At 37.3% G+C, this 16,328-nt stretch overlaps 1 protein-coding gene across 1 annotated transcript in view; it reads left to right on the plus strand.

Annotated features, from left to right (window-relative positions):
* Window positions 1–16,328, plus strand: part of LOC128862377 (neuroligin-4, X-linked) — a 96,918-nt gene that overhangs the window by 66,374 nt on the left and 14,216 nt on the right. The window contains exon 7 of the mRNA XM_054100997.1: window positions 4,837–4,975. Within this exon, the coding sequence (XP_053956972.1) occupies window positions 4,837–4,975 (139 nt within the window). The remainder of the gene's footprint in view (window positions 1–4,836; window positions 4,976–16,328) is intronic.

The following is a 16,328-nucleotide window of genomic DNA, read 5'->3' on the forward strand; positions in this document are numbered from 1 at the left end:
TAATTTTCGTTGAAAATTTTAATAGGGGCATATCAAAAGCACAAATTCTGTTTTATAATAATTTTTTGCCCACATATTTACATCGAAATGTACATGAAAGCATATTCAATTAAATTTAATCGCTGACATGTATACTGCATATGTATGCATGTGGAAAAATATAATTATAAATACTCACATAAAACGTATTAAACGTAAATGAATACATTGCGTAAAATCGATTTCGAAAAGTACAGTAAAGTACTTTTTTGTGGACCGAAATTTGCATAATTTAATTTCACACCAATTTTCTACTATGCAAAGCTGGTAATCAAGTCAATTTATATGCAAATGTGTTTCTGTTTGGTTTATGTGTAACCTTGGATGTTTTTTTTTCCTCCTAACTAAAGATTAGTTTCGGTGTTTGTTTTACCACTAGAAAAGCTGGGAAATGTACATACTTTAAAATACGAATAGAGCTCATTTGATCCAATTACTTGTTGATGGTTTTTGGTAACAAACATTTTTTACTCATTTGAGCTTCAAAATGGAATTGAGCCCCTAGAACTATGTTGTATTAGTTCTCGACTTTCTATAAACAGCAAAAAATGCTTGAAAGCCTTACAACATTTCTCTCTCTTTTCTGCAAAGTTTGGTTCAAATTAAGGATCTTGCCGTTATTTTTTCGAGTAACTTTTCATTTAAAACATACTATTATTATGACATGCTCATAATTTACAGTCAAAAGATAACGGACTGTCTCCCAAGGCTCATATTGTGGACACTCGACAATTATCGTCGAACAACCGCGGTATTCACCGGATTTAGCCTCCTATGATTTTTCTTTTTCGCAAAACTTAAATTGCCACTTCGCGGACGCCGCTTTAAGCCGATAGAGGTCATTAAGGAGAATTGGCTGAAGGACCTGAAGAAGATCTCTTCAAACGCATTTAAAAGGTGCTTTGATGACTGGACTAATCGTTGATCTCGAACGGAGCCTATTTTGAAGGCAACGAAATAAATTTTGATGATTAAACAATTAATTTGCACTTTATTGCACAATTCCCAGTACTTTTTTGACAGAATGTACAAATATTGTACACCAGTCTGATGGCCCGCTATGGAAAATAAATACAACCAAACCAAGCTAAACAAGACACAAAGATCAGCGTATATCCTACCCACAGAAGCGCTGGTGCTACTGAAGCGTTTAATGTACTAACACAGCTATTATCATTAGACTTACACGTGAAACCAATCGCTACATGCAGCGCAGTGAGACTCAGAAACATAAGAAGGTGGAGAGCAAGGTCGTATGGTCACAGCAAGATCCTCCTATAGGGACCTTACTGACAAACCAGACTTTACAAACCCCGCCCTTAACTTTAAAAAAGATCTTACGGTACATTTTCCACCAAGTGAAATGAATTGTGGTGTTGGAACTAGCCGCTATTAGGAGCCGCTCAAATTAAACAAACCAATTCGACTTCCTGACTATGCCAGCGTGTTCCAGGCAGAACTATTAGCAATCAGAGGATCAGTTCATTAAAACATTACAAAGAAATTGGTGCTATCTGGGTAGACAGTCAAGCAGCTGTCAAGGCCTTAGACCCCAGCTCCATTTCATCCAAACTAGTCTTATAGTGTAAAGAGGAACTAGAATTGCTTAGTCATTGGCTTAAAATTACTCTGATAGAGAACCCCGGTCATAGAAACATACGGGGTAATGAGATAGCGGATGAGCTGTCAGGTTAGGCACGAGACATAACAAAGAAAGCGGTAGTTTTCATTCGACACAATTGCTTCACATTACTATGCTTTAGCCGAAAGAAGGTGGAAGCAATTAACTACACGCATTACAACAAGAAAAACATGGCCATGATCTCGCCCAAGCATCTCACATATCACCGCAACTCTTACAGGTCACTGGAAGGTAAGGGATCATGCAGCCAGACTTCACCTGCCTTTTAATCTCATCTATAGAATCTGGTAGGAAGAGCGGATGAATGAAAGTCTGTTCACTATTTATGCGGATGTTCAGGTATAGAGCGAACAATACTTTGCTCTTTCTTACAGCAAATTACAAAAATAGCGGTTTTCTGTCATTTAAAGTTATCAACGCAAATAAATGTACGTCCTCTCCATTGTTGCTGCTATTGTCAGTGTCGCACTACATTAACCTAATAATATCTTTCCGGCAACATTATCGGAATTTTTTATCGGATAAGTAGAATAACGAATTTGTGTAAATAATTACACAGGTCAACAACGTTTTGTTCTAGAAAGTTTAGGGTCATTTTCGAAGTAATTTTTTGCGCAGAATCCGAATCCGGGGTTTAAATTTCCACGTCAGGATTTTGAGATATCCTAACCTAAAAGTGCAAAAGCGCTGTTTTTGCCCATTTTTGAGGTTATGTAGCTACGCAGATTTTGCTCTTCATAAAAAAGTAAACATAGTATTTTAAAGCATAAGTCTTGTTATTTTAAATGCCGTTGAGTTTGTTTAAATATCTTTATTTTTCACTGCGATATCGCATTTTGAAGTTTCCATGTTTGTGAATTTTTCGATATTCGAAAATCCATTGAGATAACATGAGACGTGATACGGTCGATTACATAGTCGTACAAAAAAAATTGCATGGAGACTTCAAAATGCGATATCTCAGTGAAAAATTAAGATATTTGAGCAAACTCAACGGCATTTAAAAAAAGAAGACTTATAATTTAAAATACCAGGTCTACTTTTTTATGAAAAGCAAAATCTTCGTAGCTACATAACCTCAAAAATGGGCAAAAACAGCGCTTTTGCACTTTTAGGTTAGGATATCTCAAAATCCTGACGTGGAAATTTAAACCCCGGATTCGGATTCTGCGCAAAAAATTACTTCGGAAATGACACTACACTTTTATAGAACATTCCGAACCCATTTTTTTGCAGACCTGTGTTATTTTACCCAGCACAATAAAAATATTACCTTGCACAATGGACCAATAGAGTCGCTAGTATGCTTTCTTCGATAAAGAAGTGATCTCCCACTATTTTCTTTTAATAACAAAAGTAGTAATAAAAATGTCGCCGAATGGTTGGCTGCGTGACTACCATTCGGGAGTAGTAGGCTCGGATCTCCATACATGAACATCAAATAATATAAAAAGTTTTTTGTAATAGCGGTCGGCATACAATGGCAAACTTCCAAGTGCATTTGTACCTTTAAAAAGAAACTCATAAAATAACCATTTGCTGTTCAGAGTCGGCTTAAAACCGTACATCCCTCCATTTGTAGAACAACATCAAAGCGCACACCACAAATACGGGAGTAGCTCGGCCAAACACTTAACCGAAGTGTACGCGCTAATTATTTATTTTTTATTTTAAAAATAATAATTACTTCACAGAAACCAACTTGACGTCTTGATGAATAAAAATAGCACTCGTTATAAACAAGTTTTTTTACACTTTCAGTATACAAATTTTTACTGATATGTGAAATAAGCTTAATCAAAGAACAGAAAAGAAAGGAAAATAATGTGCTTAAGTGAAATCCCGCGAAAAGCTGGTTAATGCATGGCAAGACCTGCTGGTAAGGTATTTTAAGTGCTGCTCAATAAAGCTGGAATTCCAATAAAAGAAACGCACTGCACCAACTCAAGTGCGAGTTGAGCACTTTTATTGCTGTTGCTGCTGCTGCTATGGTACTGTAGAAAAGTGAAATTATTACGATGATGTAGCCGGCTTAATAGCACGTCTCACTTACTGCAAATTTTTATTCTACTTTATTTCGTGTTTTTTTTCATTTCTATTATTTCAAGCTCGCATTTTTCCTATTACATGGCAGCATTTTTGCATTTTGGCCTTGGAGTTCAGTTGCGGTAATTGAAAAATTCAAATGCACTAGTTTGTGCAGCATTGCTGGAAAATCATTTTGTGGTTTAAAGCTAAGCGCATTTCAAGCGCACTCAAATCCAGCAGCAGCCGCATGATGTGGCAAGCAGCAGACATATCTGCGCCCGTTTTGCTTCACTGCCCCGCTGGCGCTTAATGTAAATTGAAAATTTGCCACAGTTGCCCCACATTGCTTACATTACACTGTGGAACAAGTTCAGGTTAGCAAAAATTAGGTCCATTCTGAGAGTGGCGGGTGAAAATAGAGGGGAAATTAGAAGACCCGTATCGCGCCGTTTTTTTATGTTAGTTCGAATTTTTTTTTAATCGGCCTTCGAAGTTTGCAGTCAAACGCCGATTTTCAGTATATTGTTTCATAAGTACCACAAAAATTTTCGAAATAAATTTTTTCAAAAATTGTAATTGTTGCAGAGGTCTCTAGCAATAATTTGGCTTTTACAGATTGAAAAAATATCAATTAGTCGACGAGTTATAGCCAAAAAACCATATAAACAATTTTGCTCCGATTTCGAACTTCGAAGGCCGATTAAAAAAAAATTCGAACTAACATAAAATAACGGCGCGATACGGGTCTTCTAATTTCGCCTCTATTTTCACCCGCCACTCTCAGAATGGACCTAATTTTTGCTAACCTGAATTTGTTCCACAGTGTTATGACAAGCGTTCGTTTTTTGTTTTTTTTTTTCTTATGCTCAAATACAACTCTGCATAGCATAATTTCATGCAAAACAGCTAGCATCTGCATTTCTAATTCACACACTAATATACTTGTAGGTTTATTTTCCATTACACACACTATCACACTGGCACATCTTCATAATATTTGATAGTCATCATTACCACTATGAAACAACTGCATTTAACGTTAAGTCGTTGTGCGCTTAAGTATGTTTAGCAGTGCTTGTGTTGGTTGTAAAAATTTTTATGCATTTCTTTTATTTACCTTTTTGCAGTGATGAAACCCTTGAGGCGCTTAGTGATGCTCAGGTCGTGGCACCGGCTGCTCAAACTGTCGACCTACACTCAGCGGATCATCGCAATTCATATTTGTACGTATTTGACTATCAGACAAGATATGGAGATTATCCGCAGGTAAGAATTATGTGAAACTATTCTTTTGTTATTTTCTGCTTTATTACAAATTTATAAGTGCATATGCAAATTTGCTGCAAGGCTTTCATTATTACGATATCATTTATGAGTAGTGCTGATGCGTTTGAGTAAAATGGTTTCTAAGTTCTTAAAGAGTTAGGGGTAGTCACAGGCCCGAAAAAATGATAATTGTCAATAATTTTTCATTGCTAGTCAATTGCTTTATTTTACAAAAACAAAAACATGGCATTAATACATCATGTTTCGACTTGATTTTAGCAAAATTTCAAAAAGAATTAATAATTGTAAAAGTTATCGCTGTTTGTGTGGAGCCCGTTTCTCCAGAAGTCCCTTGCGGTGATCATCACAGGTCCTTGGAGACTCATCTCAAACCAATCGGACAAGAGAAATTAGTTTTACTAATAGATAATCTTGCGCCTGATCGAAGCTGTTTTTTCAAAATTAACAATATTATGGCCTCAGGAAATATTTTTCAGATTTTCGAGAAAAAAACCGACAATTAATTGTTAAAAAAAATCGAATTTTTTGAAAAACAATCCTTCGATCAGGCACGAGTTTTTTATATTTTTCAAAAGCAGTATAAATTTTATTGAAATCTAACAAGCGGTTTTTAAGTTACAGTGACAGTAGTTCAAAAAACATAGTTTTGAGAAAAACGCATTTAAAGCTTTACTATCGATTTATGTAGAGTTGTACGAATTATTTAATTACTTACACTGTGTCATCTATTACTGGGCCATATCATAGTTCTTCAGCCGTCAGAGCAGCTTCCAAAATATCGACTTGCTGTTGCCTACGCAGCATTTTATTTTCTCGAGTGTTATCGTTAGCGCTCCTATCTGCCCTTTTCATACGTGCTTGCTTGCAGCTGCTACTAAATATGATAGTTACGCACTTTTCACACTATATTTTTAAGATTTTTAAGCTTTAACAAAATGCAAAAATAAACATTTTTTTTGAAAATTCTGACTACCCATAACCCGTTAAATTTCCAAAGGTATTTAAAAATTCTATAAATAATTGCCTTTCAATATTTCCAAATGCGTTTTGCTTAAAACGAAAGAGTAAACTTTTCCATTAATTGTCTAGTATGAGCGTCGTTTGAAAAGTCCGTGTAAAGTCCGTGTAAAGTCAGAGAGATGGCACGTATCGAGGTTATATTTAGTTAGTGGCAACTAAGCCAGATTGAAAATTTTCTTTGTATTTGGAATTTGTTTAAATCGAGGAAGTCGAGTAATTTTCAGAAAATGGAGAATAAACAATTTCGTGTGTGGAATTTCACGTTTCAGCAGTTGTGATCGCAAAATTAATGGAAATAAGGTTCCAAATCTTTTCACATCCCCTATTCTCTAGACTTGCTTCCTTTGAACCTGTCGGTCTATTATTTGTTCCCCAATTTAAAGAAATGCCTGGCAGGAAAAAATTTTATTTGAACGAGTAGGTGATTGCAGAAACGAAAGGCTATTTTTCAGACTTGGGCAAATCCTACTATTCGGCAGGGATCAACAAACTATAACAGCGTTAGACGAAGTGTATAAGCCCGAAAGGAAACTATGTCAAAAAATTAAAAAGATTTACCTCAACTAAGTAGTTTTTTTTTTTTTTTGGGACAGACTTTTCAAACGATCCGCGTATATATGTACGCATATATTTCTTTTATAATTGGCGCTTATATCCTCTGCTGGGTATTTGGTTGAGCTCTTCTTCCTATTTGTAGTGTTTGTCTTTGGTGTTTTTCCAGAATTGGAGGGACCTACGGCTTCCAAATGGCAAATGGGCTTTGTATGGGAAGCTATTTCATAGCAGAAATACACTCGTTGGTTTGCGATTGTCTGCCGAGGAGTGACCGCTATTAGAAAACAACTTTTCTATCATTTTGGTGTTCCTTGCCCTGCCTAGCACGACTGCATTGAAACATCTGCCCGGACTGGCTCCATCTATCAACTCAGTTTTGCAGCCAACTTTCGAGGGTGTTGACTCTAATTTCAGCAACAACCCAGAAAGTGTACCATTTAATCACCTTAATCACTTATGAATGTTTGCCAAAAGAACGCTATTTATCGCTACCGAAATAAAAGAGAAAGAAGAATAAAATAATTCTGACTGTGCCAATTTACATCTCCGTGCAGGCCAACTAATATTAACTAAACAGCTGATTGCAGTACCATCGACACTATGTACATAGTGCACCAGAGGCCAATTATTGGGCATATGTAACATGTAAAGTCATCTTACAGAGACCAGAGTTCGTCTTATCCCATTATCATCATCATCATCATTTGGGGCAGCAGATATGTGTGAGATTTAGACTGCTGCTCAAAAAGTCTGCATTTGGCCCCTGGGTTTCTTACAGTTGTCTTCCTTGAGTTTCTTCATGTCGTCTTCTAGTTCGTTCATCCATCTTGAACTTGGTCTACCTCTTGCATTCATTGAAAATGTTTTAACGTCAATTGTTTTTCGTTGAGCCCTCGTGGAGTTTATTCGCATGGTACGGCCAAGGAATCTTAGTCTTTGAGCTTTGATGAACCGTACAACAGTATCTCCCCTTACAGTTGGTTCAGCTCATGGTTCCATCTTGCCATACGATATCTTTGACTGAACCGAAGATTTGTCTCAGAATTTTCCTTTCATATATTTGGTGTTTTTTTTTTGGCTTTTTCACTTATTGTTCACGACTCCAATTCGTTGCAAAGAACTGGTCGGACTTCAGATTTCTATATTAGTTGACAAAACAAGCCTCAGAGTGTATGAAAGAGCTCGTCATAAAAAACCATTTGCCGTTCGGTGTCGGTTTAAACTGGAGGTCCCTCCATTTCTGGAACAACATCAAGACGCTCGCCGTAGATAGGAGGAGGGGCTTGACCCAACCCTAACAGAAGTGTACGCGCCTATTATTTATATTTTTATTGTTTTATTCCACTTTGCAATAAACTCAAAAAAAACAAAAAATGTACATATAAGATATTAGTGTCGACATCTCCGGTAATCCTATTGTTGTTGTCATCTGCATGTTCATAGCAAAATGGGACAATGATGAGGGAGCTTTAAAAAATATCAAATATTCCCAATATTCACGGGGTTCTCTAAGACTACGTTGAGTTTTTTCGGGCTGGAAGTACAGCAGTTTTTGTTAATATTGATTGAAACTGAGAAGTACTTACTTACATACAGGAGGTGTTTTATCACCGCTCCTTTGGCTATTAGTCATCGAAGAGGTTTTACAAATGATCGATGCGATGATCTCGGATGCGAGGTTCAGAGCTTTGCTCACGATGTAGTTATTATGGTTAGAGGCAAGTGTGAATCTGCTACAGCCAATTGCATGCAACTAGCTCTCGACATAGCGAAAGACTGGTGTCAAGAGAAAGGTCTCTCAATAAATCCAAACAAAACATGTGTGGTGCCCTTCACCTAAAGAAGGAAATTAAGTCTAGGGACCCTTAAACTAGGGGACGCCGACTTAACTCTATCTGGGGACAATAAATATCTGGTAGTAATCCTTGATAAAACCTTAACCTGGAGAAATTACTTATCGTACATCACAAATCAAGCTTTGAGAGCCATATATTTGAGCCATATATATATTTGTGGACTATGAACGGTGACTAATTTGCGGCTGTGTAAGCTCATAGAGCTCATCAGATTTTTGATATCAAGGTCTGGTATGTCCGCAGATGCAGAAAAGAAGTGGGAACCAAAATGTTTAAATCTTTGTTCCGCGAGAGCGGGGCAGCTAAGGAGCAGGTGCTGAGATTATTCCACTTCCATACAGCTGTCGCAAAACGGTCTCGAAGTAATTCCAAGTCTCACGGCACATATATCCCGCGGATAGTGCCACGTGAGGATGCCCAACAAATTTGAGAACCAAAATTTTGTCATCCTCATCCCTTGCACAGCGCTCGCTGAGTTGGTGCAAGGCCCATCCTTCCAGGAGTAGAGCGCAGGTTGTCGAGGGGATCCCGATCTTCTCCATTCGTGGACACACTACCTTACAGGCCCCTTGTCTGGCCAGCTCGTTGGCATCGCAGTTTCCCGCAATGTAACTATAACCAGGACACTGGACTCATTCCACTCCACCTTGTAGCCAAATAGTCGGCAGTTATTGCAGTCCCTAAGGCTTCATCTTAAAGAAGGGAATCTTACAGGGCATATAAGAATTCTGAGTTCAATCTTGAACTCTCCATGCCTGACGGTCTGTGACAAGATGGAAAGAAAATTAGAACTCTCCAAGAAATTCAAGGTAGCCATCAGTGGTCTCTCACCACGAGAAACAATGAAGTATCTTTAGGCAATTGCAATGGGGAAAAACGACTTCCATGGCGGATGTCCATACCTTAAAGCTATGTATCCGGGAATTTCTTCGTAGAAGCAATATAAAGATTCGCTCTGACAGCCAAGCTGCTCTGCAACCGCTAGATCTGGGAAGATTGGTCTGGTCTTGTTTTCAAATTCTCGAGACACATCAAAAAAAGGTACAAAGGACCTCAATGAAAATGAAATTGAGAACACTCTAGCGAAAAATGGTAGAAACACTCCCTTTATTGATCCTAAACCTTTCTGCAGGGTAAACAACAGCTTTAAAAATACTTTTTTACGTGAGCGGGAACAACTCGGCTTAATCGAGTACTGGAGAGCCCAAACGGGCATGCGGCAATCGAAAAGACTCATTGATCCATACGAAAGTATAAAGGTAGAGGCAACTCTTAACCTCAGCAGAGGAGGCATAAAAGTCTTTACTGAACTACTAGCAGGACATTATAAACTCAATTCCCACATTAAAAAATTGGTGTGGCAGAAAATGATTCTTGTAGACTCTGCAAAAAGGCATAAGAAACAACAGAACATGTTATATGCGACTGCCGACCAGTGGCACAACGCAGACAAAATTACCTGGGAAGCTGAGTTATAGATTCAAACCTCCTGGTAGAAATTAAGCCTACAACAGTTTAAGGATTTATTAATAGCCCAAACGGTTTGAGTTGGCTGCAAGGCTGTGTGCATAAATAGCCATTTTATATTAATAATATAATATAATCCGTTCAAGATTTTATATAAGTATCGTGCAAATTGCACTCGACGCATTACCAGACCTTAGCGGCAAACCTCGTGTATACGAGCAAAACAACAATTACTCACGATGAGAGAAATCCTATCTAAGTAGGAAATTGTGCAAAAGCAGTAAATTAAAATTTATCCAACCGCTATAATTTCAATAACTTGGCTTTTTTTGACAGCTATATTCATTCCCGCCTCTTGCTCCAAAGTTTTGATGCACTTTGCTCCACATTACATTTTTGTATTTAAGTATGAATTTCCAATAATACGTCTTGCTACCTTAGAATTTACACTTTCTTCACCTATCCAACCCCATCATCGCTGTACGTAGTTGCTTTTTTGTGTTTTGTTTGTTAATAGGCATTTTGCTTGCCACAGAAATTCATAACTGCCGCATTGAAAAGATTTGTTTACATTCGACCGCTCGCAGGCAAACTACGTAACTTAGGGGTGCACACATATACATATACATATATACACATACGGTCATTAAAATAGGTACGCCCCACGTTCATACGGATTATGCAAATTTGTTAAACAAATAATAACGAATATTCAATTTATGTGGTTTTCATTTCATAGATAAATATAACATTCCAGGGTAATTTAAACTAGTGACAATAAAATAGGAAGAAAAAGAAAATATTCTTCTGGTCACTAAAATAGGTCACCATCATCATTGTGAGCTCAACTATTCGGTCCAGATCTTGGTTTGCTATATCATTTGTCTCGAGTTCGATTTATCCATCGCTTGAGTTCTCGAATAACGTAGCATCAGCTTGCGGCAAGTATTCTTTGATCGATTTCAGTCAATATGTTGTTCTAAATGTCGATTTTGATATCGAGATATTTGAGTTCTTGACCCATTTCGAAAATATGGATACCAATTTTAAGACTTTGGCCGATGTTCTGCACTGCTTGTGCTTGGGGTGACAACACTTGCCTCCGTCTTGCCTCTATTAAGTGATAATCCTATTCTTCTGGTCGCTCTATCAAGTTTGTAAAGGCTTCTTTAAGCCCATCAAGGAACGTCGCTATAATCTCCAAATCAGCTGCATATGCCAGGGTTTGTCCCGTTTTGAAGAGCATAGTTCCGTTTATGGTTACTCCAGCTTCCCTTATTTCAACGGCGAGATTAAGCAGTAGGCATGAATGACCATGCACCTTTTCTGTGGCCATTTCTTGTTACGAATTCCGATGACAGCGAATTTCCGAATTTTAAGTTCTTCTAACATTAGCTGGTGTTGATTTTATTCGTCGAATAATTTTCTGCCGGATTCCAAATTCGTCCATAGCAGCGACGAGATGGGTCAATGGCAGTTTTGAATCCAATAAACAAATGAAATATGGTTCCGTTATTTTCTTGAGTTTTTTCAAGAATTTTTCTTAGAGTAAAAATTTGGTCTACAGTTGATCTTCCTGATTTGAAACCAACCTAAAAATTTTCACCAAATGGACGTAGTCACTCGTAAAATATGTTAGAGAACATCTTATAGCAAATATTGAGGAGTGCTTTCGATCTATACTTTGAACACTTGAATTCGTCTTCCTTTTTGTACAGTAGGCAGGTTATTCCGATTTTCCACTGCTCTGGCAGGCACTCTTCTTGCCAAGCTTTTTCAAAAATGGGAATATTTCGCTGAGGGATATTTGGCACATATATTTGAAAATACCTGGAGGTAGTTAATCTATTACTGGATCTTTGTGATTCTTAAGGCGACTCTTTTATGTTCCTCAAAATATCATTCTTCTATGTCTGGATCGCGTTCTGGATTTAAAAATTCAAAATAGAAACGGAAATAGGTACGATGCAAAAATAACTCAGTGATTTTTTTAAAAGAGCTGTTAAAATTGTCAGAATTGTCAATGACTTTTTATATTAGGTACGACATTTTCTTTTAATTGGAAAACCTAAGCCAAGAAGCACCGAAAGATTGGAAATTTCTAAATCACTCAGGCTACAAAGTACCTCGTATATAAAGCTCTGGAAAGGGAAAGCGTAGATAGTCAAGGAGGAAGAAAAAGATCTAACAAGAGGAGAAAGATAGGATAGCATAGAGAAATAAAAGTAGTTAGACCTGTGAATAATAATCTGGAAATAACCTCCAGTTCGAGAGAACCCACAATTCACATTCTTGCTCTAGCAAATGCAGATTACTCACAGAGAAAATGCCCAGTTCTATCCGACTGTTCTAATCAAGACAGGCAAGTCATGTCCTCAATGATTCAAATGATGGTCATATATTGACCCTCTGGATTGTTTCCTGTAATAATATCGACCATCCAAGTCTCCTTATGGGGGATCCGCCGATCCACAGATGGTAAATTTATCGGCAAATTTCATTTCCTTGAACACCGCAGTATCCTGGAGCGCATAGAATTAAGCTTCTTCTTTGGCATAGAATTTTTTATCCTACGGCTGGTTTCTATGGGAGAAGAGTACCATATTTATTCGCTTTTTTCCATAAATCCTTCTTATTTTTAAATATTTCTTTCCCAAATCGTTTCTTTAAATCTCTCCAAAGGTGTCCAATGAGGTTAAGATTGCGTGACTGGCTTGGCTAATCCATAACTTTAACAATATTTTGTGGGGCATGCTCCAACTAACACTATAACCATCCTCCTTCTCGGCTGAATTCTATCCTGGGACCGTGGTAATATTTTACCAAGGTGGAGCCACTTTTATGTTTAACTAACACAAAGGTACCTGCGTCCACATTTCCCTGACATGGGCGTATGGAGGTCCTACGCTATCAAAAGTATCCATTGCTTCCACGTCTTAATTGGTTCTGCAGCAAATGGAACATCGGAAACGTTGTCGTAAGTATCATATTACCGACATGTCGTGGTCTGATACCGTCGTGAACACTTGGCTCAGACGTCTTTGATTTGTCGTCAGTTGGTAGGCGGTCCACCTCCAGTCGAAAGCTACTGTTAATTTATTCGCTGCATGTTGTATTTCCACCCTGTGCTACATTCCAGCAAGTATTTGATGCGGTCATCTTGGTGAATAGATTTTCCAGGCACAGCTGTCCACCCAGAAGAGCTTCAAGCATTAGGCGCTCCTTTCTGAAACGATCGCAGTAGAAGAATACGTGTAACGCACTTTCAACCGTAGGCACTCGGTATTTGAATGAGCTAGTAGTCAACGTCTCCGTGTTCGTGTTTCCTGGTCAACCATTGGCTAATATTTGAAGTAAGCCTATGAGTCCAGGGTCCGTTAGTTGATGAATCCCATCTGCTTTGCCATCCTTCTATTGAATGCAGTGGCTCTACAGCTATTTCTTCTAACGACGGCTTAGCTCGTCACCTGCCATAGAGACGGCTCAATGTCCTGCACGAATGTCAGCTGGTAGTTTGGTAGTTCTGTATCGGCAAGCCCTCTATTTGCGCTTCGGTGAAGTACCTGTGCTATGTATTGTATGCTGGACGTTTTGGCTCCGGCCCATATCGGGGCAGCAGAAAACACTACGAAGTCCACAACCGTCGATAAGAGCCGTCATCTGCTGCCTTGCGATCCGCCAGTATTAAGCGTGCCTTTGATGACTTAAAAATTTCTATCTTGGCAAGAGCCAGAACTTAGTTATTACACTAGTAGTGTCAGTTGTTTTGCTTTTACCACCTCGTCCGTCTGTGGATTTTGTCGGCTTAAGGGAATTTACAAGAACATTTTTGAACCGTTCAAGCGGCTCAGCAATAAATTTGTACGATTTTTTTTTCGTTTTCGAATATTAATAATTAGCCTTCGCACCTTAATGTGCGCACCACCCATCTTTTATAGAGATTCATATTAAATATTAATTTTAAATAAACTGTCCATTTCCCTACTTATTTTGCCCAAAATAAATTGTAACTCCACGCAAAATGACATTTTATGAAAATAACCGAATCTGCGCAACCAATAACGCAACTTAATATAACGGGTCTCTAAAATTCACAACTTAGCAGTGACACAATTTATTAAAAAAGCGAAATTTCAACAAAAGCTTCAAATTTTCCCAAGCGTCTCAAGGAAATCTATGGATAAAGGCTGCGTACCTATTTTAATGACTAACAGTGTATGTATGTATGCATAGAAGTGCATGAAAGCTTATAGCTGCATTCATATCTACAAAGTTACTTATATGTAAACAGATGCAAAGGATTTGAAGAGCATATTGGTCTATGTAGGTACATATGTACACATACACATGTATGATACTTGTATGTATGAGTACCGGGGCTGTAAGCATATAGGCCAATGCAGCAAACATGCAAACAACTTATGTTGGCAATTATCTGCAATACTAGGCGCTTGGAAAAAGGCTCAAGGCTAGACAAGTGAATTGCATGCCCTATAAGCCGCCCTAGAGAGCCTAAGTCAAGTTAGCAGCAAAGTAAGGCAATGTAGGTTTTTGAAGCGCCCTATCAACTAAATGGTACAAAGTGATCCGATGCGTTGGCAAAGCGAGCTCATCATTGGCACTCATAGGCAGTCACAGACAAGCAAATGCTGCAGGAAAAATTCATGCATACGTATAGCTATGAGTGAATATGTGCGTGTGCAATGCAAATGTATGATATTTCAAATATTTATCCTTTCTTGGCAGCAGAGGAGCAATTTTGAATTTTATGTTCTCAAATTGAAATAACTTTGGGTCTAAAATTTGTATGGCTTTATGCGGGACAAGCATTTAATTCTGATTTTAGAAACAGTTTTTTTTCTAATAGCGATCGCCCCTCGGCAAGCAATGCTGTTCGGAGTCGGCTTAAAACTGTAAGTCCCTTCATTTGTGGAACAACATCAAGACGCACACCACAAATAGGAGGAGGAGCTCGGCCAAACACCCAAAAAAGGTGTACGCGCCAATTATATATTGTATATATATTTTCTTCCTAAATTCATTTCATTCCTCCCTTAGTCAATGGTCCTTAAATTGGTGGATTCCTCCAAATGATCCTTATCCTGAATTGTTGCACATGAAATTAAGGCGGGTTAGTTTGCTTGGAACGATTTCTCTTAATATCTTTCCTGGCATATTCGTCTTCTACATGAAATTTTAAGAAAAAAAGTCCGGTAGAGCAGAGTTCTAAAGTAAAATTCGAGCGCCTCCTCCCCCAAATTCTAAAGGAAGCTATCTTTAATTACTATGAAAATTGACTGATAGTCGGAGAGTTATGTCAATGCAGAGAGAGAGATTTTAAAAGGGATCCAAACCAAAAAGAACTATAAAAAACCTAAAGGAATTAAATTTTAAAATATTTGAAAAAAAAAATTAGAAAATAAGTTTTAGAAAATAAATTTTGAAAATATTTTTTTTTAATTAAGAAAATTTAAAAATAATTTAATACATTTAAAATTTAAGGAAAAAATTTAAGTTTTTTTTTTTAATTTTCAACATTAAAAAAAAATTTTTTTCTAAATTTTCGTTCTTCAAATATTGTGAAATTCAAGTTTTTGTTTAGTTCACTTGTAAAAAACTTACATACGTTGTAATTTCTCCTATTCCAATACTAAAAAAATTCATATATAGTGGAGTCACGTTGACCCGCAAGGTTAATAAGAAAAAAATCGCGATAATTCATATAGTTTTTCCTAGCCGAACGGCTTCCTTTCTGACTCATACGCGTCGGACGCTTAGTGTTTGAATGAAATTAAGTCGTAGTTGACGAAATAGTAGGAAGCCGCAAATCGATTTTAAGTATTACTTTTGCTTTTGGGTTTTAGAACTGCTTTAATACTCTTCATCTTAGTTGATAGTGTTCTATAGCTCGCAATTTCACTAATCCGTGATAACGCGTAATATTTTTGTGGTCCTTACATTATGAGTTATCGCAATTCCACTGTGGCTTTCTTTGTGGCGCCATCTAGCAATTCTTTAAATAAAAAGTAGATATCAAAAATACGTTCCTAATGGAAGTTTGTATTAAAAAAATAGTATTCATAAAAATTTAGTTAATATGAATTTTGCATTTACTTAACATTCCTTCTTTTAAAAACTAGTGGCCTCAAAATAGTTTTTAGAGCTATGCTCTAATGACCTATATAGAATCCGAAGAAGTAACAATACCGCAAAAAATTGGCTGACCTTAATGTACTTTACATATTTAAGGTATGTTTTCCTAGATCTACCGACAATTCTCATTGAGAAAGTATGACTGTAGGTTATATTTATTTCACAAACAGTATATGCAGGCACTCCTGCAACCCGGACGAAGGTTAAGAACTACAAAATGCATATTCAAGTTTAGTCATTTTCTTTATCTTTTCATTTCTTCTTTGTTTTATTTTTTTTTT

The sequence above is a fragment of the Anastrepha ludens genome, chromosome 2 (assembly GCF_028408465.1).
Source record: "Anastrepha ludens isolate Willacy chromosome 2, idAnaLude1.1, whole genome shotgun sequence".
Taxonomy (NCBI): Eukaryota; Metazoa; Arthropoda; class Insecta; order Diptera; family Tephritidae; genus Anastrepha; species Anastrepha ludens.